Source organism: Ranitomeya variabilis, chromosome 4, assembly GCF_051348905.1.
Source record: "Ranitomeya variabilis isolate aRanVar5 chromosome 4, aRanVar5.hap1, whole genome shotgun sequence".
NCBI classification, from domain to species: Eukaryota; Metazoa; Chordata; class Amphibia; order Anura; family Dendrobatidae; genus Ranitomeya; species Ranitomeya variabilis.
Window position 1 is genome coordinate 509,577,571 of NC_135235.1, and position 24,117 is coordinate 509,601,687.

Sequence of the window (24,117 nt, forward strand, 5' to 3'; positions counted from 1 at the left end):
CTGGGGACTAGAGGTAAATAGAATGCTGTAAAAGAGGTATTAAAGATGGTGGCTGTACTTTATACTGGGAAAACCTATTTACAGGTTTCTTTTAAATTCTGAAAGGCAATTATTATTTTTGCTGTGACTTTAACAAAATAGTTGTTGAGGACAAAAGTTTTGAGACTCACACAAATTTTGTTTTGCACAAACTTTTCTGCTTCAGTGGTTTTTAGATCTTTCAGTCAGATCCGGGGGGGGGGGGGGGGGGACATATCATTGGTGCATCCTGGGCAGTCACATAGGAGCCCAAGGGTTCAGTGGGCCCATATTAACCTCCAAAGCAGGTGGTGGAATTGTCCATTATAATGATCTATTGGACTGCAAATTGCTCTTGCATAAGGACCATCTTCTGTCCGTGTTCTCCACTGGTCAGATGTTTCTAGATGTTACTAAAGTACAATGTTGATTCTTATTTTTCATGACTCATGCCTTTCACTCTGGCATGCTGAATATCAGTTTCTGGGTCAAATCCTGACAACCCTTTCTTGAATAACCAGTGCTTGGAGTTAATCACAATTTCTGTGTTTTTGTTTGTTCACTCTTTTTTTAGGAGAATAATAACTTTAGAGATTCCTGGTCATGGACCCAAAATTTAAATGTTTTGCTCACAAAGCTACTTAGTTATCACTTTTGCTTTGTGATGTGGTTTTCAACATGCTAGAAAAGGCGTTGTTCTTCACCAAATTGCTCTTGGATTGTTGGGCGAAGTTGCTCTTAGAGGATGTTTAGATACCATTGTTCATTCATGGCCGTGTAATTAGCCAAAATTGTGAGTGCATCATAGAGACCATGTCACAAGGCTAGAATGATAACAATGTGGCTCTGTGAGCAAAACATAAAATGTAGGGTCTATGGCCAGGAAACTCCCCAAATCAACAAAAAGTGGACAGACAAAAACACAGAAATTGTATAAAAAAAACCCTCCAAGTTGGTAAGAATGGATTGCCATCAGGATTTGGCCCAGAAGCTGATATCCAGCATGCCAGGGTGAATTGCAAAAGTCTTGAAAAACAAGGGTCAAAAGTGTAAATTTTTAGTCTTTGCATAAGCTTGATGTATTTATCCATAAAAGTGTAAAATCTTATGAAATGCCTATAACTGTACTTCAGTTCCCATAGAAATATCTGAATAAGATCTAAAATCACTGAAGCATCAAATTTTATAAAAATAAGCAAAATTTTTATCAGTCTCAAAACATGTGGACATAATTGTACTGGGAAAGCAGCCAGTCCATTTACATCTCCAACAGTGCCCTTTATGCAGCCTATTAAATTCAATGGTCAAACGGAGCGATTGATAGGTACTACAGGCCTTTAAAAGTAAATTCAAGTCTAGCAATCACTCTAAAGTTGGTTGCCGACTATTAAAACATAGTAATAGAAATAGGAAAAGCTCAGCCAATCTGACAAGTTAAAAGTAGTCAAAACCATGATCAGCATTTCAATGGTGACAAAATGATTAGTGGAAGCTCATTTCATACTTCATTTGCATTTTGTGTGGCATTATGTCAATGTTCTCATAGTTTTCAGTATTTTATTGTTTCAGTTTTATTTATACCTTGCAGCCAAGTACTTTCAGAGGTTACCTGGGTTTGTGATGAAAGTCTGCAGTCACCATGTGTCCCTGCAGAATTTAGAATCCTCACAGCATGCATATCGCTTGCCGTCGGGATTCTCTGATGCCAGCAGCGAGAGCAAACGGTCACTTGACCGCAAGTATGAGATTTGCATACATATGTTTATGTGCCGACTGGATGTGTGCGGCTTCACTTAATTCACTTGTACTGAGCGAGGCTGCACACATCTAGGCAGAATGTGGCCAGAAGTATCTAAATCACATACTGGTGGTCAAGTGACAGCCCTCTTTCACCACCGACATCGGAGAATCCTGACAGGATCCGGTGTGCATTCTTTGAGGACTCAGAAGTCTGTATTCACATAGAATGACTGCAGGCTATCATCACAAGCCTGGATGAACCCTTTGAAGGAAATGTAGGTTTCTCCTGGTTTATGAATGTACATCAGTGGTGGAGAATGTGGCAACTTTGTGTTCCTCATTGACACTTATAGTCAATCATGCTCTAGGGCAATGTTCTCCAACTCCAGTCCTCAAAAGCAACCAACAGGTCATGTTTTCAGGATTTTCCTAGTATTGCCTAGATGACAATTGCATCACATGGACAGGCAAGAATCTCATCACCCGGTGAAATACTAGGGAAATCCTGAAACATAATCTGTTGGGAGTTCTAGGAACCGGAGTTGGAGAACACTGCTCTAGAGTATCCCACAATCATTACTGCTTATTTCTCAACCTACCTTTCACAAAGGATGAAATATAAAAATAATTTTTAGATGCATCTGTTGATTGCAAGCATCTATGAAACTGTAATAACCTATATAAATGTAAATGTTCTTTCCTGAATTGGCATCTCAGTAAGATGTCTCAGTAGTAGAAACAGAAGAGATTACACATTTGACTCTACAGCAGGTGAAGAAGATAAATAGATTTACTTAGGGGATTCTATAAAGTGCATATATATCACTGTGGTACTCAAAAAAATGAGAGATTATTACAAATAGTTTGAAGGTGATTCAAGGCCATACACATAAACATAATCAACGGTTTATTGAAAATAAATCAAAATATCTGCAATATTAAAATATGTTAAGGCAATATTCAGTTTCTTTCTTTACAGTACAATATGTATACATTAATAAATAACAGAAATAAATATATTCCACCTTTTAAACCAATGGTAGACATGCCATAAGATTGATTGGGATTTACTTTAGAATGGTCTTAAAGTAGGGCAACTGATCTTTATAAATTTAGCATCCAGAATTTCACTTTTTTTTTAATTTGGGAAAGACATTGTCAAATTTGAAGAACGTCTGTTCACGTGTACGTTCCCTCTGACCATGCGCAGATCATCAATCGGAGGACAGATTCATGCTATTTTCAGCAATCAATGGAACAGTCCATGTGCAGTGCAGGTGAGATGGATCTGCTGGAGGGTGGATCTCTGCTGTGCTCAATAAAGCAGAGTCCTGATCATAGTACCCCTTTTCCATAATAGCAGGATATCATAAAAGGGCACGTTGGGGTTATCTAGACCAAAAAAGTGTTTTCATGGGCCACATGCCATTTGAAAGTTATTAAAAACACATTGGCAAGAGACAACATAGTGTTACTTTTCCAGTACATTGAAAATTAATGAACCAATAGTTTATAGTCTGAGAATATTAAAGGCAATATCATGAGGTTTTTTTTCATAAAATTATTTTCTTCATTTTTTAAAGTGTCCTTAAAAGGGTTACTATCACCTTGTAATAATATTTGGAATTGAGAGTCCTTGGGGTTGATATAGTTTCCTGCATCAGCCTTGTAAAACACTAATTACATCCAAATATAGAGTTAATCTGCAGGTAAATAGTGCTACAATGCTCTCCAAATGCCATACTGAAATGACAACTGTCAAGATAAAATTAAATTATTTCTTCCTGGGAGCCAACGGCTTTCAGGCATCTGTCAGTTAAAGATGCTTACATCCATCTCTATAGTGAGCGGTGCTGTGAGTGGTGACTGGAGCCATTCTATGCATGTCTCAATGACTGAAAACCGGCGGTTCCGGTAGGAAATAAGTTAATTTTCTTTTGGGAACTAAACTTACAGTAAGATAGCCATGAAGTATTGAAACAATATTTACCTGCAGATTAACCCCATATCTGCAAGTTAATAGCATTTTCTGAGGTGACAGGTTCCCTTTAAGTTTCATATTCAAGAAGAATTCATATAAAGTGGTGCACCATTTGTGCACCACTTTAAGACCCATATTATTTATTAAAAAATTTCTAAGGGCATATTACATTTTTCTATGAACCATTGGCAATTAGGGATAATGACAGCGATCCCTTAAAATATTAACTACTGAATGTCTTAGCAATGATATATACAAAAATCTACTGAAAAATAGCTAATAGTCAAGGATTTAGGAGAAGCCAGCCCTCACCTCTCGAAGATTACTAAACTTGTATTAGTGAACAAATCACAGCAGGATTTTTTTCTAAACTAAAATAAAAATCATGCTTAAAATCATCTGCACAGCGGGAAAAGACGTGTCTTGTTGCGGTATTCCTTGAAGGATCTTTATTACACCTGGATGACTTTTAACAATTTGGGTCTAACTCAGGGGTGTCCATACCCAATGGCCCCTAAACACATGTGGGGCAGTGGTTCAATATTTTCTTGAATTTGTACATCACAATCATTGGTAGAGCGTTAAAGAGTCAGGTGGGGGAGATGTATGAGTTGCAATTAAAGCACAACAGACCCTTATACTGTTCTCACCCGGGAGCCTTTAAATGTCTCTATCTGTATCTTTATGGAAAAAATAGGGATGGCTGGAATTGGGGGAGAATTTTTGATTCTATGTAAAAGAAGACATGAATTACATTTTCATACAGCAAAGATATCATTTAAGGTAAAATTTCTTTTTTATAAAGAGCGTCAGCTAGCCTATTTACACTTTTATTCATGGCGCAAATTGGACGCTTGTCTTTGGGCTATAGTACAAAGCATATACAAGCAGTTAGTTTCAAAGTCCTTTTCACTTCATGCAATCTCCAAAATGTACATCATTTCCTATAGTAGAACTTTGCAGTAGTCTCTCAACCCTTTTTCTTCTCTGCATAGTAGCCGTCCGTACAAGCGGGCTGCCATTATATACGTAACTGAATGCTCTGGAATATAATATGTAATATTAGAAATAACATACTGAGTATTTTCTCTTCTCTACTCCAGTCCAGTCATTCTTTTTAAGACTGCTAAATGGCCTGTTCAACTTAATCTGTAGATACTAGGTCAGCCTTAATCTTAAATTCCTTAAGTAACTCCTCAGACCGAATCTGTATGTGAGTTACAGATAAGACACATACAGGCACCTCATCCTTATAAAACATATAAATAGCATCAACCTTAGCACTGGGTGATTAATATGCATTTTCCAACTCGTGCTGGATTGTTTTGCTCCTCAGCCTTGCAAGTCGAGGCTTTTTGTTCTTTGCAGGCCTCAATATATCTTTTCCAAAATCTTTTAGTTCTGATTGATTGTGGAAGCGGGTATATCTCTTGCATCGGCATGAAGTCACCACTCGAATTTTGTATGTTCGCACTTCATTGTCAGGGCACATGAGTTGAATACGTTGAGAATGACTGTGAGCTGGAACACAGCGGTAATCCATTGAGCTCTGGCGCCACCATTTTCCTCGACCAATAGCATTTGGAAGGAGATGAGATGGCAAACATTGGCCAGAGCAAACCAGCTCTTTCACTGGTTTCAGGCTGCGACATGGACCATCTGTGATATGTTGAGCAGAACGTAGTTCTCTGCAGCTAAATTCTGAGGGATCTGAAGAAAAATTAGAAAGGTAAATATACTTAGTATGGATTGTTTAGTATGAGAATTTACATCAGTGACACATTAATCACCATTATACAAAGTGGTATTATTGGTGTATGGAATATAGCAAATATATTGTAGACTCCATACTATAGTATGATCTCAGACACTTGTAACCCAAAATGTCCTAAAATTGAGTTACTTTAATAAAACACTAATTGAATAAATAAAGCAAATATACACAGGGCAGTAACTTGAAGCTCCTGAGCCACAATGCAAAACAGGTTCTTCCAACTTCCATAAGTCATCTATATTACTTGTATCTTCTTATGGTACAGAAGGGCTTTGGACTTGATTGCAACTCGTATTTCTGCACAAGTGCAAAATACTGATGGAGCAACCACTCACAAACCCATCAATTGTGAGAGAGTTACTCCATCAAGTGAATGGTTGCTCCATCAGTATTTTGCACTTATGCTGCTCCCGCCTTTGTCATGGTGGTCTACTTCGTACTACTAGTGCATTGGTAATCTGACCTGGTGTTGGTAAGGCTGTATCTTTTTGATGTTTTTTGAGTTTTTGTCCTTCTGTGAGCAACTCTAATCTCTGCACCCCTTCTTAGCTTCATCTCCACTTTTACAAAATGTTGTCTATTTCAAAGAGATAGATCCAGAAGCTTCTATTGACTTTGAGCAGAAAGAGAGCAGCTCAGGTGGGCCTCACTTTTTTCTTTCTAATGATTCCCTTTACATAGGAACTCCAAGATTGACAAATTATGGGGTAACAAAAGGGCCAAAGTGCAAGTTACACTTCTCTAGAACAAAGTTGTCCACTTTGATGTTTGCCATGAAGCCTCCTTGTCTTTTTGTATAGAACTACTTTCTACTTCTCGTGCTTAGGGGCGGGACTGTAAGCAGAGTCTTTTCTTCTGGCTCTATCCTGCTCTATGCCAGAGAAACCAAGGAAAGACCTGACCAAAGGCCTGCCCCGAAGCACAAACATGTTCATCATAATAGTGACTGACTGTTTGTGCTTTGGGGTGGCCTGTGGGCAGGTCTTTCTTTTGTTTCTCTGGCTTAGAGAAGAAGGTAAGACTCTGCCTACAGTCCTGCCCAGAAGCTTGAGAATCCCATTAACTGGAAACTTTTAATTAGAATTAGACAAGAACCACAAGATGAATTTCTTCACCCCAGGTATCATTTTAATCAGTTTAACACTGTCAACTTGACAGTGTATGTAGGTTACTTAGCAAAATCCTGCTGACAGGTTAACTTTAAAAATTATAAAAACTAACTTGTGACCTCAATGTTACAAATTGGATAGAATTTAAGAGTTATTATAAAGCCAAAATAATACTAAGGTCATAACCATAGAATAATAATACATTTCTATCCAGACACGGTTGAAAGCCTCAAATCCCTTTCTTCCAACAAGAATATCAATGTGTTACTTTGGTAACTCCTGAAGGCTCAACATTTAGTTTGATCATAACATGGATGAACTATAGCAAAAGACTTCGGGCAAATGTAAAGTTCAATAATGTGTCTAAGAACTATCAAATGCAAAGGTCAGAAGGATCATTCATCTTAGAATAATTCAACATATAAGAAAAGAAAAACAATCAAATGTAAGTCACACAAACAATATCTGGCTTGACTGTAATTTACTTACATCAACATCCAGAGCTGATATGTTCTTAAGTGAAGTCAATGCTTAATTTCCTATTTTGCCAGTGGAGTTTGCATCTGGAAAAAGCTTCTACAGTTCAAGTGTACATGTTCCAAGAGTAAATCTTATTGAAAGATACTTTTACAATAATTTATGAACTTGAGCCAAATTGTAGCTTTTCGCGTTACTTCCAAATTAACATATCACTCCCTTATTTCAAAGTAGCTCAGTAGTGAGCCCTGCAGCTAGGACAACAAAACCATTGATTATAACATAAGAAGATTCTGGTCCACAGAAATTCTCAACTTTTTCATTGAAGCTTTGATTAGTATGAATGAGTGGAACTGAATGTTTCCAACTTCACAAGCAATATATCCCCTACTTCTTCAGAAATTTGAAGTATGCACAAAATGTGCATAGTGCTAACACCGTAGAAGTAAAAAAATGTAGGCATGAAAGTACTTAGCAGGTTAAGGAGTCTGGATGTCTAAATAATCATAACTTTGTAATTCACCCATATACAATTTGCCAGTTTTTTCATTATAAGACACTGAAGATCAAGAACAAATGCTAGTCACCACATAGGAGATATGTTTATCAATGATCTACAAAACAGATAGAGGGTCTAATAGCAAAGTTCAAAATGGGTTCTCTCCAATTTGGTTTTGCCACCAACTGAGAGAAAGGAATAGCATTTGTCTTCCCCATCTGAGACTCTTTGGCAGGTTCAGCCCCACCCCCATTCGTAGTAATGCAGTTGCTTTGAATAGGAGAATATCAGCATTTTTTTTTATTGTTGGAGTGTGCGGTCATTTGTATTCTTTTATACAACCATTAAAGACTATTAGAGAATGAAGGGCACCCACCGCATATGTCACAACTCCCCAGGAACATCTAAGAGGCTACCAGAAATAGGGGCAACTTCTTGGATGGGTTGGTGGAGCTCCCATGCATCGCCAAAGCCACCTGAAACTTCCTGGTAACTAGTGATGAGCGAATATACTCATTACTTGAGATTTCCTGAGCACGCTCGGGTGACCTCCGAGTATTTTTTGGTGCTCGGAGATTTAGTTTTCATCGCCACAGCTGTATGATTTACATCTGTTAGCCAGCATAAGTACATGTGGGGGTTGCCTGGTTGCTAGGGAATCCCCACATGTAATCAAGCTGGCTAAGAGATGTAAATCATTCAACTGAGGTGAGGAAAACTAAATCTCCGAGCACTAAAAAATAGTCAGAAATCTCAAGTAACGAGAATATTCGCTCATCACTACTGGTAACCTGAATTTTTAGAAGATTTCTAGTGCATGACATCAAGATGCTTCTTAATTAAACAAAGCTTTGGTGTGCATCATCCATTAAGAGTTTTGTATTCAGGCTTAGAGGGGCATGGTCTACAAAAAAGGGCATGACTATGGGTGAAAAGTTTCACCAAAGTCCATTGCGAGCTGTTGCCTTTTGGGTATACAGCTGGAAAAATCTGGAAGTATAATCTCAATTCGGTATCAGCATTGGGGGATGTGATGTCCTGGTGCCTAATAGTATCCTTGAAGTAAACTCAGTATGATACAAAATAAACATGAATTGTTTTATATACAAGAGCAATCCAGGGAAAATAATGAAGTTATACGCATACTACAGAGTGCATGACAGTGATTCATAGACCACAAAAGATAGAGTCCTGGTATCATCCTTCACCCCCAGGCCCCATTCGTTTTTCCTGGAGTGTTTCTTCTAACTATAATAATATACGAAAAAGAAGATTTCCTATACTAGTGATGATTCAGCCATTTACATTAACCTAAATAAAATCTGTTATTAAAAGTCACATCATCACTTTTTTCTTTTTCTGTACCATTGCACTCATCCCCAGCACCGCAGAGTAATTTTGTTCTATCTCTGACTGAGGAAAGGAGTTCTTATATATGAGCTCTGCACAGTTTGTCTCAGATTAAATAATAAAGGAAGTGTAGACATTTATTCGTTACCCTAGTTCCACTACAATCTAGTAAAAGATATATCCTCTGTAAAGGCATCCCTTATTTAGCCAATGTTAGACTAAAAAAAGCAGAAAAACAAATGCTGATACTGTACAGATCTGTAATACATTTCCAATAACATTTTAGTGCCTGGAGAAAATAGAATTTTATTCAATTTTTCGAGTCTGTTTTTCTCTGATCAACACATATATGAAAAGAAGCCAATTTTAATAAAGGAAGCTGGAAAAATGTATTTCATTTCTTAAAGTATATATTTTTCACCCTACGGACATCACATCTAATCCAAATGCTTCATCAGATTAATGGGTTTTCAAATTCAACTTATCAAGCTTTCTAGAATTCTGGAGTTACATGGTCTAATGCTTCAAAGCACATTTTAAATGTGCCTTGTGGCCATTAACACAGGCTTTACTTTATAAATGGTTTATTACGTGTCCTGGAGTAAACACTACCAAATGCTCCATCTAGATGTAGAACTGATGTTTACAAGAAATCAACCCTATGGATTCTACAATGGATTCCTGCAGAATGCTTGCTTATTATGATGAACTGCATTTTTATGCATGTATGGTATATGTAGCCATCACATGTAGTATTATGTAAATGTGCACATAAGGTGGAAGGGTTGAACTGAGAGGTCAGACAACTGGGCACTGCATAAGTGCCTAGAGCATTGGAAAAATGTTTAGAATTGAGAGTCCTCAGTGGTTGATACCTTTTAATGGCTAACTGAAAAGATGGTAACAAATTGCAAGCTTTCGAGACTACACAGGTCTCTTCATCAGGAATAGACTAAAAGAAATTCTGGAGAATCACATATTTATGCATAAGACACCAGAGGAAAAAAAAACAGAAAAAACATGGATAAGACAGGTGACATGAAGCAGAATTACTACGAGTGATAAACAGTTATGTCCATAAATATTGGACCAGTTCTTAGATAAGGAATGTTTTATTGTCCTCTGATTGGGGTCTGGTTCTGTTGTGATGACCCCACATGGTCTGAGGGGCAAACTCCTTAGTTCCTTAGTTGATGTAAAAAGACACATGGACATAACTGTTTATCACTCATGGTAATTCTGCTTCATGTCACCTGTCTTATCCATGTTTTTTTTTCTGTTTTTTTTTCTCTGATGTCTTATGCATAAATATGTGATTCTCCAGAATTTCTTTTAGTCCATGCCTGATGAAGAAACCTGTGTAGTCTCGAAAGCTTGCAATTTGTTACCATCTTTTCAGTTAGCCATTAAAAGGTATCAACCACTGAGGACTCTCAATTCTAAATATTTTTCTATCTACTGGCTAACACGGTACCAAGATATTTATCTTTCCTGTATCAAAATAGAGTATTGGAGTGTCCCGCAACCCTCCACCTAGAAACTTCATCACATATAGAACATCAAATCCCCTACTTTCCACACTAATTTAAATAAGAAAATTGTAGTTTCTTACAGCTATCACTAGACGACGCTCTTCGTGGACAGACTTATACATTTAGATAAAGGAAACCTGGGATTTTGTGGTGCAAACATGCTCATGTCAAAACTGAGCATTTCAGAGTGAGGAAGTAAATGACCTTATAAATTACACATCATAAACCCGAATCTCTCTTCCAGAACCAAGGGGCATTGCACAGATCATCTTTCCTTATTTTGCTCACTGTCAGATTTAATATTGATATAGCCCCCACCCCTCCATTTGTTATTACATCTGAATGTAGCAAAAAGTTATTATTAGGGTCAATTTACATAGTCTGACTATACAGGTGCTTCTCACAGAATTAGAATATCATCAAAAAGTTTATTTATTTCAGTTCTTCAATACAAAAAGTGAAGCTCACATATTATATTGAGTCATTACAAACACAGTGATCTATTTCAAGAGTTTATTCCTTGTAATGTTAATGATTATGGCTGAGGCTAGCTTCACACTAGCGTTCGGCAGGGCCTTCAGCCCCGCCTACATCTGCATGCATCCTGCGTACCCTATCTTTAACATTGGGTACGCAGGCCATACGTATGTACGTGGATGCCTCCGCATGCGTAGTTTTGAAGCTGCGCCGACTGCAATAAAATGCAACATGTTGCATTTGACGCAGGTCAGGGCAGCGTCAAGATGACGCTTGCGGAGGCATCCACGTACATCCGTATGGCCTGCGTACCCAATGTTAAAGATAGGGTACGCCGGACGCATGCAGACTTGGATTGACCTGAAGGAAGAGGTGCAGCAGTGGGCGGGCTTCACTTAGAAAGAAGGCTTTCATCTGCAGTCCTGCCGAACACTAGTGTGAAACTAGCATTACAGCCAATGAAAACCCAAAAGTCATTATCTCAGTAAATTAGAATAATTAACAAAAAAAGCCTGCAAAGGCTTCCTAAAAATTTAAAAAAGGTCCCTTAGTCTGTTTCAGTAGGCTCCACAATCATGGACAAGACTGCTGACTTGACAGATGTCCAGAAGGCAGTCATTGACACACTCCACAAGGAGGGTAAGCCACAAAAGATCATTGCTAAAGAATCTGGCTGTTCAGAGTGCTGTATCCAAGCATTTTAATGGAAAGTTGAGAGGAAAGAAAAAGGTGCACAAGCAGCCAGAATAACTGCAGCTTTGAAAGGATTGTTAAGAAAAGGCCATTCAAAAATTTTGGGGAGATTCACAAGGAGTTGAGTGCTGCTGGAGTCATTGCTTCAAGAGCCACCACACACCAACGCATCCAGGACATGGGCTATAAGTGCTGCATTCCTTGTGTTAAGCCACTCATGACGAATAGACAACGCCAGAAGCGTCTTACCTGGGCCAAGGAGAAAAAGAACTGGACTGTTGCTCAGTGGTCCAAGGTGTAGTTTTCAGATGAAAGTAAATTTTGCATTTCATTGAATCACAAGGCCTGGAGGAAGAGTGGAGAGGCACACAATCCAAACTACTTGAGGTTCAGTGTGAAGTTTACACAATCAGTGATATTTTGGAGAGTCATGTCATCTGCTGGTATAGGTCTACTGTGTTTTATCAAGGCCAAAGTCAGCGCAGCCATCTACCAGGAAATTTTAGAGCACTTCATGCTTCCCTCTGCCAACAAGCTTTTTGGGGGCTGCTGTGGAGCACACACTGACAGATATTACTATGGGTAAGTTGAGCGTCCTTTAAATGGGTCTTTTTCATTTTGTACCTTGTTGGATTGGATAGAGGATATGGAGTATTCTATGCCTATTATTTATATGGAGATTTAGGTACATCCACTTATATTCGGTCCTACTAAATGGGCTTTATATTTTGTATAGGTAATAGTGGATACGGACTATACCCTTGCTGGGCCGCTCACTGGCTCATTCTGTTACTGCAGTTGTGGTGCTTCCCCCCACATGAGTTGATGTCTGTGCTTTTCATGTCTGTTTTATACTGGTTATGACTATGTCTTTATTAATAAAATATTGATTTTGTTAAAATTGTTTTGGACATATACTCCTTTGGTTCTGTGTAGGATTTAAGGTTTTCTGGAGTGTCTAAGGAAACTTATATGGGTCTATCAATGTGGCAATTTGTCCTTTGGAGATATCTCTTTATGTACCAGTGGATTGTTTTTCTATAAGCTTTTTAGAGATGGAAATTTCATTCTCCAGCAGGACTTGGCACCTATCCATGCTGCCTAAAGTATCAATACCTGGTTTAAAAACAACAGTATCACTGTGCTTGATTAACCAGCAAACTCGCCTGACCTTAACCCCATAGATTCTCTATGGGGTATTGTCAAGAGGAAGATGAGAGACACCAGAGCCAACAATGCTGATGAGCTGAAGGCTGCTATCAAAGCAACCTGGGCTCCCGTAACACCAAAAAAGTGGCACAGGCTGATCACCTCCATGCCACGCCGCATTGATGCAGTTTTAAGGAGGTGGCGAGGACCCTAAATTGCCTTCTCTCTCCAGAATAATGAGCACATGTGTTACATGCGGCTTCCTAATGTTTTATAAATGTAATGTGCGGTTTTCTTGCATTGTGTCATGTGTGGTATTATTAAGGGATGTTCTCTTAATGTCTTTTTACTGTATATGTAAATGTATTCTTTAGCTTAGGGATAGAGTACTAAGGGTTAAACTGTTGGGAGGAGTTAAAAGGGGGACGGTACAAAGCCTCAAGGACTAAAGGTACCGTCACATTTAGCGACGCTGCAGCGATCTAGACAACGATGCCGATCGCTGCAGCGTCGCTGTTTCGTCGTTGTGTGGTTGCTGGAGAGCTGTCACACAGACAGCTCTCCAGCGACCAACGATGCCGGTCCCCGGGTAACCAGGGTAAACATCAGGTTACTAAGCGCAGGGCCGCGCTTAGTAACCCGATGTTTACCCTGGTTACCAGTGCTAATGTAAAAAAACCCAAACACTACATACTTACATTCCGGTGTCTGTCCCCCGGCACTGTGCTTTCCTGCACTGACTGTGAGCGCCGGCCGGAAAGCAGAGCGGTGACGTCACCGCTGTAATCTGCTTTACGGCTGGCCGGCTCTGACAGTGCAGGAAAGCACAGCGCCGGGGGACAGACACCGGAATGTAAGTATGTAGTGTTTGGGTTTTTTTACATTTACACTGGTAACCAGGGTAAACATCGGGTTACTAAGCGCGGCCCAGCGCTTAGTAACCCGATGTTTACCCTGGTTACCAGTGAAGACATCGCTGAATCGGCGTCACACACACCGATTCAGCGATGTCTGCGGGAGTCCAGCGACGAAATAAAGTTCTGGACTTTCTGCTCCGACCAACGATGACACAGCAGGATCCTGATCGCTGCTGCGTGTCAAACTCAACGATATCGCTATCCAGGACGCTGCAACGTCACAGATCGCTAGCGATATCGTTCAGTGTGAAGGTACCTTTAGGGGAGGCACTTCTGGCTCTTAGAGCAGAGCTCAGGCAGGTTGCCCAGGGCAGGACATGCACCATAGCAATGACAGAGGATTCCCCGGTTGGGGGATAGAAACTTCCCTAGCTTGACGGGCAGCGTGGATTGTGGATTGTGGCTGTGCGGGATCAACCCCAGGAGAAATAAGGGGTTCGGTACCAGGATGGGAGCTAGTGTTGTACAGCCTTCTGAAGTCGCAGGGACAGAGCAGGAAATGTTGTCTTGTTTGCACCGTATTCAGTAAAGTTTTGCCGTTATAATTGAACTTTGGCTTGTGAAAGAGAAGGATACAAACAGGTTATCAATGGAAATGGAAGAATTTTGTAAACCTTTGTAACTCTACAAATCGATCCCAATCCCCTATATTTGCTACAGAATATCTTTTACAGGTTGCCCACAATGTGTAATAATTAGTGATGAGCGAGTGTACTCATTGCTTGGGTTTTTTCGGGTAGTCTCCGAGTATTTTTTTAGTGCTCGGAGATTTTGTTTTCATCGCCTCAGCAGCATGATTTACAGCTATTAGCCAGCTTGATTACATGTGGGGATTACCTAGCAACCAGGCAACCCCCACATGTACTCAGCCTGGCTAATAGCTGTAAATCATTCAGCTGCCGTGATGAAAACTAAATCTCCGAACACTATCAAATACTCGGAGGTCACCCGAACAATGAGTACACTCGCTCATCACTAGTAATAATATATTGTCTAATCTTAAATATCAGACTTGGAATGGTTCCTTCAAAGGGAATGTGTCATTAGAAAATGACCAATTGAATACATTATTAAAAATCTATTTTTATGTTAAATGTATTCAACTATTATGTTATCTTTCATATGATGACTTCTTTTAAAAATAGCAATTGATCAATTTTCACACTGGCCATAGGAGCTAATTTTAGATTCATAGCTCTTGTTTTTTACAGAAGACTTTTCAACAGTCTCAGTATCACGACAGGCAGAAAAACAAGGACAGAGCTTGTATACAAAAGATAGGGTCTGAGTCTATTGCTGCTAATATGCATGTGGAACTCTAAAAAAACAGGACTCATGAGTCTAGAATTAGTCTCAGGCTTCTTTTACACTTGCCGTGTTTTTGCGGGCTGTTTTTTTCGGTCCCAATAGATTTCTATGGGGCCGAAAAAACGGGCCATAAAAAATCGTTGGAGTGCCGTATGCCATTTGGTCGTGAGGGCCGTATTTACAGCCGTGAAAAAATATCGAGCCTGCTCGATATTTTTCACAGCTTACGGACACGGCCCCCATTGAAATTAATGGGGCCGCAAAAAACAACAGAAGCTTGCCCAGTGTGTTGATTTTGTGGTACACTGTGAAGACCGTATTTGTGAAACACCCTATTTGTACTAGGACACACCCATGTACTTCCTGTTTATCACTTCGAAGGCCTGCACAGACACGAGATGGACCTATTCCAAACCAGAAAAATGGCGATCCGCAAAAACGGGCCTCAAAATACACGGCAAATGTAAAAGAATTCTTAGTAGCCAGTGTGAAAATGTCAAGATTGCTATTTTTAATCTTGATATGAATAACCAAAACTTTCCAAAAGAATGTAAAAATACATTTAGCATAAAAAATGTATTTAAACAGTAGGTTATTTTCTCATGACATTTCCTTAAACAATCAACGGTGAATAGAACATATGCAGTATGTAGATTTATGTATCACAAAAATTACTGAATTGAATGACTATTTTATGCTAAACACATTTTTCCCAGGGTAAATCCACTTTTAACAAGTGAACGCATTAGTGCACTCTGGCTCTTGAGAAGCAACGTAGGCTGCAAAGCATGCACGCCAATGTTGTACCCACAACCCCTGCCGCTTTGTCACAATGTTTGCCCTCTTTGAGGTCACCAGTTATGATAACCCCTGGGTTCCTTCTTCTCTTTGGTAGCTGTCAGTAGTTTGTCAATGTAAAATCTTCACAGCATGGCCCCTTTCTCTCATTGTACTTCTACATACCACCAATGGACATGAAAGAGCTGTTCCATTTAATTGGCAGCCTTTAAATGGATTGCCTTGGTTGAAATTAATTAAAAGCAGGATGCAAACTCTACTGCGCTATGTGAAAAATCCATTCAATCATTTCTTGTGTGGGTGTTGAAAGCATTCTTATGCTGAGAATGATATCAGTGCTAGTATAAAAGAACTTGTATTCTGCGCTCAAACACAGTAGAATACAACAAAGAGTTAACTCTGCATATTAGATTATGTGCATCCACATTCTGTCTACAGAGTCGAAAGTCAAATGCCACCATATCGCTCTCCTGACGTGTATACACCAATTTCTCTGACGTTCAGGATGACATTTCATTCATGAATCAACTGCAAATATTTATATTTTCTATTAGATTTATCCCAAAAAAGCACTGATGATGGATATAAATTGATAATTATGATATTAAGAAAGCACTATCATCAAATTTGTTATCCTCTTAATATGTTGCAGGCATCATATTATATAGCACTGTGTACTTACAATTGCTCATTTTGTCTTTCTAACCAGCTAATTATTCTCTTTTACATTAGGTCTATGACATCCCATGAATAAAAACTGACTAGCTGAATCCTTCTAAGCTCTATCTAGAAATAGGAGGTCAATTTTCACTGAATGAGTCATGCGTTGCTGCCAAAGTCCCTGGCAGGGATTAGAAGGGAGCGACTGGGTCAGGAGTGGAAAAGTGGGATGACTCATGCAGGAAAAACAGCCTTCCTGTTTCTACATAGAGCAGAGAAAAGGGAAGAATGAACTGGGTAGAAAAGCAAAATGAGCAATTGTAAGTACACAGTACTATATAATGTGATTACATGTGACTTTGCTGAGGATGGAGTCAGTTTGACTTTGAAATGCGATGACAATAAACCACCTTCATTTTATTGATCCTTCTTTAGAATTCAGCAGTGCAGATGTTATCCATTTCCCCTTTCTTCTCTTCTATATCATATGATGACTGAAATATATTAAGAGGATACAAACTTTGATGGGAGTGCTTCTTTAATTAATGGGTAACGTTTCTTCTTATGGAGAGTGACATACCAGCTGGCTTGTCAAGGTAAGGAGGCTTATTCGCCGTGCAATGCCATCCAGAGCCTCTCACTTAGCCAAATCAGTTCTCATGCTTCGCACTGACGAGGGCCAACAGCCCGAAATACCGTGTCTGCGAATTGAGATACTGATTTGGCTTTTATCCTAAGTCATATTGCACGACTCGTTAAAGGGTTGATTGTGACTTGTAGGATCGCTACTTCCAACAGGTGGCACTATAGAGTTAAGTCCTCTTTTTCTCAGAAGAGGCAATTTTCATCTTTAATTAACATAACTTGAAGTTCCAGGGCATCCTGGAATTGGAGGCAACCTTAAGTGGAGCCTTGATTTTGACATGATAGTCACAGTATTGGTTTGCTCTTAGAATAGCTAATTAATTTTCATCAAGCACAAGGGGCCTCATGGTACCACATAATCTTGCAGAGGTCTTTACCATTTTTCATAGGAGAAAAGGTCAGCATGACCTAAGGTAATTTTCCTTACTCCATCTTCAGGTACAATTGTTGCCCTGCTTATGGAGAATAACCCTCATTCAGTTTACAACTCAAGATGAATGTACTATGTGACATTACAATGATAAACTTTGCAAAATAACTACTGTAGTTGATGTAAAAGTGTGTACAAGCCTGTAGGTCATAGCCATTTAATTACACAGTAGTTGAAAATGAGGTGTATACAAGGGAGCACTGCCGCTTTGACAATGATAAGGATTATAGCGTGGTTCTTGAGAAAGTGCTTACAAAGTTTCCTACACAATAAGGTTCACATATCCTACTTTTGAGTTACCGACCTTCTGATTCAGAGGTCAACCATAGTAAAGAAGTCTTCTGTTGGTCATGGCTTGAAAAAACTCTGTGAATTGAAAATTTGTTGTAAATTTTTGAAACTCCAATGCTATGGACTTCTTCTAACCATAGAAAAGGAGCAAAATACCCATACTATGCTCACAAGAGTTTTGCCATTCCATACGCCTTATTGCTACCACATGATCAAAATGCTTTTAGGATCAAAACTATAAAAGGGGTTTATAATCTGGGTCCTTTGTTGATCTCTTTCTTTTACTTCTGAGAATAAGCGACTACTTCCTATCATATAATGGGGAAAAAAAAGCATTTACCGTATTTTTTGGACTATAAGATGCACCGGACTATAAGGCGCACCCAGGTTTTAGAGGTGGAAAATAGGGAAAAAAATATTTGAAGCAAAAAAATGTGGTAAAATATTTAATAACATACTATTATATGTGGTGTTATTATATATATAATAGTATGTTATTATGTTGGAAGCTGCGGGACCAGTGTGGTGTCTGTGAAGTACTATATGAAGATGCTGGAGGGTGAGTATAAGAATGGGGGCACAGGGCTTATATTGAAAGCACCACTCCAGCACTGCAAAATAACACTGGAGTGCTGCTTTAAAATCCCATGGGAGAACTATAACTCCCAGCATGTCTTGCAGATCCTACGACATGCTGGGAGTTATAGTTCACTAAAGGAGTGGCAGATTGCTTTATTGTGTTTTGGAAAGACGAACCTCTTAATTGTGGCAGCCAGCCACACTGTGGTGAGGTAAAAGCATCCCATGGCTGCAAACACAGAGCCCTCCCTCTTGTTGCCTTTCCACACAGGTAATGGAAGCCAGCAGATTCTAGTGTTGGAGTCTGAAGGACCTGTGATGATGTCAAGAAGAGGGAGGGCTCTGTGCTGCCATGTGATGCTCCAGCCCGCCCACTTCTGACATCATCACAGGTCCTCCTTGTGCACACTGCACAGCACTCAGCTCCAGCCCAGGAAGGTACCAGTGATCTCCTCTCCCCCGGACCCTGCTGCTGCCTCCTCCTCCCCCGGACACACGGATCTCCCCAGCTGCTGCAGGAATCAGCGCTGAGGAAACCATGTGTGTCCCTGCTTAAGTTGGAGTATTCATTTGCTGCTCCAGGCTCACCGCTCAGCTGATAGGTGGGCGGGGAGTAGCTAATGAATATTCACTGCACTTAATCATCAGGACCACATGGTTTCCCCAGCACTGATTCCCAGCAGTGGGGACATTTTTCTGCCTCCTGAAGTGGGATAACAGTGCGATCCCACTCACTGCTGCCCCCCTCCCCACATGCTACATCCCTACCATAAGACGCACCCACACTTTCCTCCCAAATTTGGAGGAAAAAAAGTGCATCTTATGGTCAGAAAAACACGGTAGTCAGCCACCAATTGTGCAAGTTCTCCCACTTAAAAAGATGAGAGAGGCCAGTAATTGACATCATAGGTAGACCACTACTATGAGAGTCAAAATGAGAAAACAAATCCAGAAAATCACCTTGTCTGATTCAGCATGATTTATTTTGCACATTATGTTGGAAAATAAGTATTTGGTCACCTAAAAACATGCAAGATTTCTGGCTCTCACAGACTTGTAACTCCACTCATTACCTGTAGCAATGGCACCTGTTTGCTGTTTGATCTTGTTATTAGTATAAAAGACACCTGTCCACAACCTCAAACAGTCACACTCCAAACTCCACTATTGTGAAGACCAAAGAGCTGCCGAAGAACACCAGAAACAAAATTGTAGCCCTGCACCAACTGGGAAGACTGATTCTGCAATATGCAAGCAGCTTGGTGTGATGAAATCAACTGTGGGAGCAATAATAAGAAAATGGAAGACATACAAGACCGCTGATAATCTCCCTCGATCTGGGGCTCCACACAAGATCTCACCCCTTGGGGTCAAAATGATCACAAGAACGGTGAGCAAAAATCCCAGAACCACACAGGGGGACCTAGTGAATGACCTGCATAGAGCTGAGACCACCATAGCAAAGGCTACCATCAGTAACACACTTCACCACCAGGGACTCAGATGCTGAAGTGCCAGACGTGTCCCCCTGCTTAAGCCAGTACATATACGGGTCCGTCTGAAGTTTGTTAGAGAGCATTTGAATTATCCAGAAGAGTATTGGGAGAATATCATATGGTTTGATGAAACCAAAGTAGAACTGTTTGGTAGAAACAAAACTCGTCGTGTTTGGAGGAGACAGAATGCTGAGTGGCATCCAAAGAATACCATACCTACTGTGAAGCATAGGGGTGGCAATATCATGCTTTGGGGCTGCTTCTCTGCAAAGGGACCACTGGAGACTGATCCGTGTACATGAAAGAATGAATGGGGCCATGTATCGTGAGATTATGAGTGCAAACCTCCTTCCATCAGCAAGGGCATTGAAGATGAAATGTGGATGGGTCTTTCAGCATGATAATGATCCCAAGCACACAGCAAGGGCAACGAAGGAGTGGCTTCATAAGAAGCATATGAAGGTCCTGGAGTGGCCTAGCCAGTCTCCAGATCTCATCCCCATAGAAAACCTTTGAAGGGAGTTGAAAGTCCGTGTTGCCCAGCAGCAGGCCCAAAACATCATTGCTCTAGAGGAGATCTGCATGGAGGAATGGGCCAACATACCACCAACAGTGTGTGCCAACCTTGTGAAGACTTACAGAAAACGTTTGACCTCTGTCATTGCCAACAAAGGATATATAACAAAATATTGAGATGAACTTTTGTTAATGACCAAATACTTAATTTCCAAAATAATTTGCAAAATAAATCTTGCCAAATCAGACAAGGTGATTTTCTGGATTTGGTTTCTCATTTTGACTCTCATAGTTGTGGTCAACCTATGATGTCAATTACAGGCCTCTCTCATCTTTTGAAGTGGGAGAACTTGCACAATTGGTGGCTGACTAAGTACTTTTTTTTCCCACTGTACATAGATTGTACGGAGAGCCTACACTCTAATGATGTCAGTTGAAGTCAGACCTGAGTTTTCTCTTATGTAATGTGCTAGGTTGCCTTTTTACAATGTAATACCTACACAATGTAATTTTTATGTGCCAATAAAACTAGCCACTGCTGGTCCTTGTCACTACTGGAGGAGAGTGGAGAGTAGACCCTAGAGATAAGTGTTAATGTTTAGGTACACAATAGACTCAAGTGATGAATGAGCTTCCATTATCTATATTATTACACAAAACTCTCACATCCTCAGACAATCCAAATAACCTATAGTCATTACTCTAACATGGTATTTATGAGGCATTTAAAGGGACATTAACCCCTTTGCTGCCAGGTGTGACATACATTAGGTATGATAACCTATGATCACAGACAAACAGTGGCATTCCGGGACATGACAAACATTTGCTTATTTACCATAGAATAATTGAAGGGATTAGATCATTTACATTTGTCACCTGGTGAAACACCTTTATTACCCAGCAAAGAGGTAGTCGTCTTACCAGCCATTGTGTAAACTTCTAAAAGATTATCTATCAGTCATATCTAGGTCAGAAGATGCTCTATGATAATTAGGCTTGGGATTTTCATGCCATCTCCTCTGTGAGAACATATAACCCAGGGGACACCTGCTACCTTCATACAGCAAGAGACATCCATCCTACAAGGTATAGTGATTATGTTTGAGACAATGAAGCCTACAAATAAAGTGAGGACTATAATTAATGATCAACCATTATGGAGGTCCTGATAAGGAGAAGTTTGATTGTCCTGGTCAGGCTGTCACTTTGGTTCCCCACACTCATACTCTGGCCCTAACAAATCTAATATTTATCACTGATGCAATAGATCTTGGATGGAGCACATTTTCTCTTAGCAAAAGTAGATGTATAGCAATATGGAAACTCAACATTGAAAAGTAAATAATGGAAGCAAATAAATATAAACCAAATAAATTTGCCCCTTTAAGACTATTATTAAAAATTCAAAAATTGTGTTTTTAAAGCAATATGTACAGAGGCAGATTCTCTGGACGATCTGTGTCCGGCCCATAGATCTTAAAATTAAGAAAATTGTGGATTTTTCTGAAATAAGACATTGGATCGCAGATATCAAGTATCGTTTTATTCAACTTTCTCTGATCTACTTGCCCGTATAGACTAGTGCTATGGATGCACTACTTAACAATCATAAAGATCGCAATCCTTCAGGCAGCTTGTCCTTGTTAACCAGTCTATGTCAGATTACTTGGATCTTTAGCAGAACTACCTCTGAATTAAATGCAGAGAGATTCCAAAAAAGCTTGGGAGAACATAATATGATGCTCTCTCAACCTTTTACTGCCACATGTAAACTGTGGTCACATTATATAATGACATGCTGTGGTGATTAGTTGACAGCTTGGAATGAGGCATTTTAGTGTCATTCCGTCAGATTCCACCTGCCAATGTTTATGAAGATTAATAGATCTCCTATATTAAGCTGGTCATGCAATAACCTCCAATGTACATTCATGCGATGATCAGGGCCATGCAGACCCTTCTATATGAAAACTGACAGAGAAAGCAAAGCACCTTACACTTTCAGGTAAGATGTTGAGTGGAAGATCCCTAATTTCTCACAGCCAAAATATGGCCACATTATTGAGTCAGAGCTTTGCCAACAAATTCTTCATCTTTAAAGGTACTACTGAACCAACATGATGATCCAAGACTGATGCAGTACAACCTCATGGAGAATACAGGTGTGTTGGTTATATAGGTTTTACCTGCAATGTTCATGGCCCGAGAGAACCAATGTTTTTCATAGAACCCTAAATCTGGTTCTATAGGACCTCATAAGTAACACAGCTAGAATACTGTTTGCCCCATAAACAATATATGTCACTGATTTAAAGAGCATGTGATAAATGTAGGACTGCTAGGGGTCTGACCATTGAAAACCAACCATTCCTCAGAAATAGGGGGTCCCAAGCTTTGTAGAGCAGTATGCATGTCTGACCTCTGACTCTATATTTTTATGGAGCTGACAGAGACATTGATCCCAATATATTGTGGTGTTGACATGCATAAAAATTCTATTTAATTTGGCACTTATGGAGTACATCTGTGGATATTCTGTAAAAATTATTAGCTCACACAATATTACATCATATAATATTCATTTTCCACATTGCACAATAATATTTTCAACAGATTCCTGGCCTTAATAAGGAAAATGGAAATGATAATTCTAGAATGACCATAATGAACGCTTGTTAAAGGGGAATTCTATCTCAGTGTTTCTCCTTGATAAATCATGTCCTACCTCCCATCTGAATTAGATCAGTGTGCGCCAAGTCTGTGATGACCCACTGCTCTGCATAGTAAAAGCAATGAACAACTGCTACATGAGTGCCCCCTACAGACAAGGTTTATAACTTGGGGTACAAGAGCCAAAGTTTTATAACCAGACTTGTAATATTACTTATTGTGACTACAAGTTATTCCGGCCCAAAGTTGTTACTAATTAATTTACTAGTAAATGACAACCTCTGGTACAACTCACAAACTCAGTTTTGCTATAATGAACAGTCTCAGCTCTGCTACATGTGTGCAGGAAGCAATATGTGAAAAGTTTGTAACTTGTGTAGTTACCTGTTGGGTCTGTGGATTGGTGCAGGTATCGCCCCCCGTGTTTAGCTTGGTTCAGAGTGTAATTGTCGCTGGTGATGGTGGCTTCTACGACTACCTCCGTATTTTCGATGTTGCCCGGAATGATCTCAGTGGCGTCGTTTTTGAGTGATGGCCATCCCAGCACAGGATCTAGGAAAGTGTGGATCAGCAGAAGGGCGCAGTGGACAGCCAAGGCAAAGTACATGGTGCTGCCTCTGATGCTTCTTCCAGCTCAGTCACAGCTTAAGATGTTACTCAGACACTCATTATTCTCCTTTTTTAAATCTTTTTCCTCAGCCGGCTCAGCCAATGACGAGAGGGATAGGAAGGACTTAATCCTGGCTTCATTCATGCTAAAGAAGTGTTTGACAAGGGAGGTGTGGTCTGCTTATCCGGCCACACTAACTACTTCATCCCTTTCTGTCCCCCCTCCCTTCTCACAGTTTAGGTAGCCAAAGTATCTGCTTTCATAGCAGCCTAGAACGTTGTCACATTCACAAATCCACTTGTGTGTAATCGATTGCATTGCAGAATGATCAAAAAGGTAATGGAGGGGAAAAGAGATTTGATATTCTGCCCCAAACTATTGATCAATCATAGAAG

The 24,117-nt window shown here is 39.8% G+C and overlaps 1 protein-coding gene across 1 annotated transcript; it reads right to left on the reverse strand.

Annotated features, from left to right (window-relative positions):
• Positions 1 to 2,648: 2,648 nt before the first annotated feature.
• SOST (sclerostin) lies at positions 2,649 to 23,851 on the reverse strand. The gene is made up of 2 exons (XM_077257660.1): positions 23,497 to 23,851; positions 2,649 to 5,449 (listed from the first exon to the last, which is right to left on the reverse strand). The coding sequence occupies exons 1-2, from the start codon at positions 23,717 to 23,719 to the stop codon at positions 5,031 to 5,033; spliced, it is 642 nt and encodes a 213-aa protein (XP_077113775.1). The 5' UTR covers positions 23,720 to 23,851; the 3' UTR covers positions 2,649 to 5,030.
• Between the last annotated feature and the right edge of the window lie 266 nt (positions 23,852 to 24,117).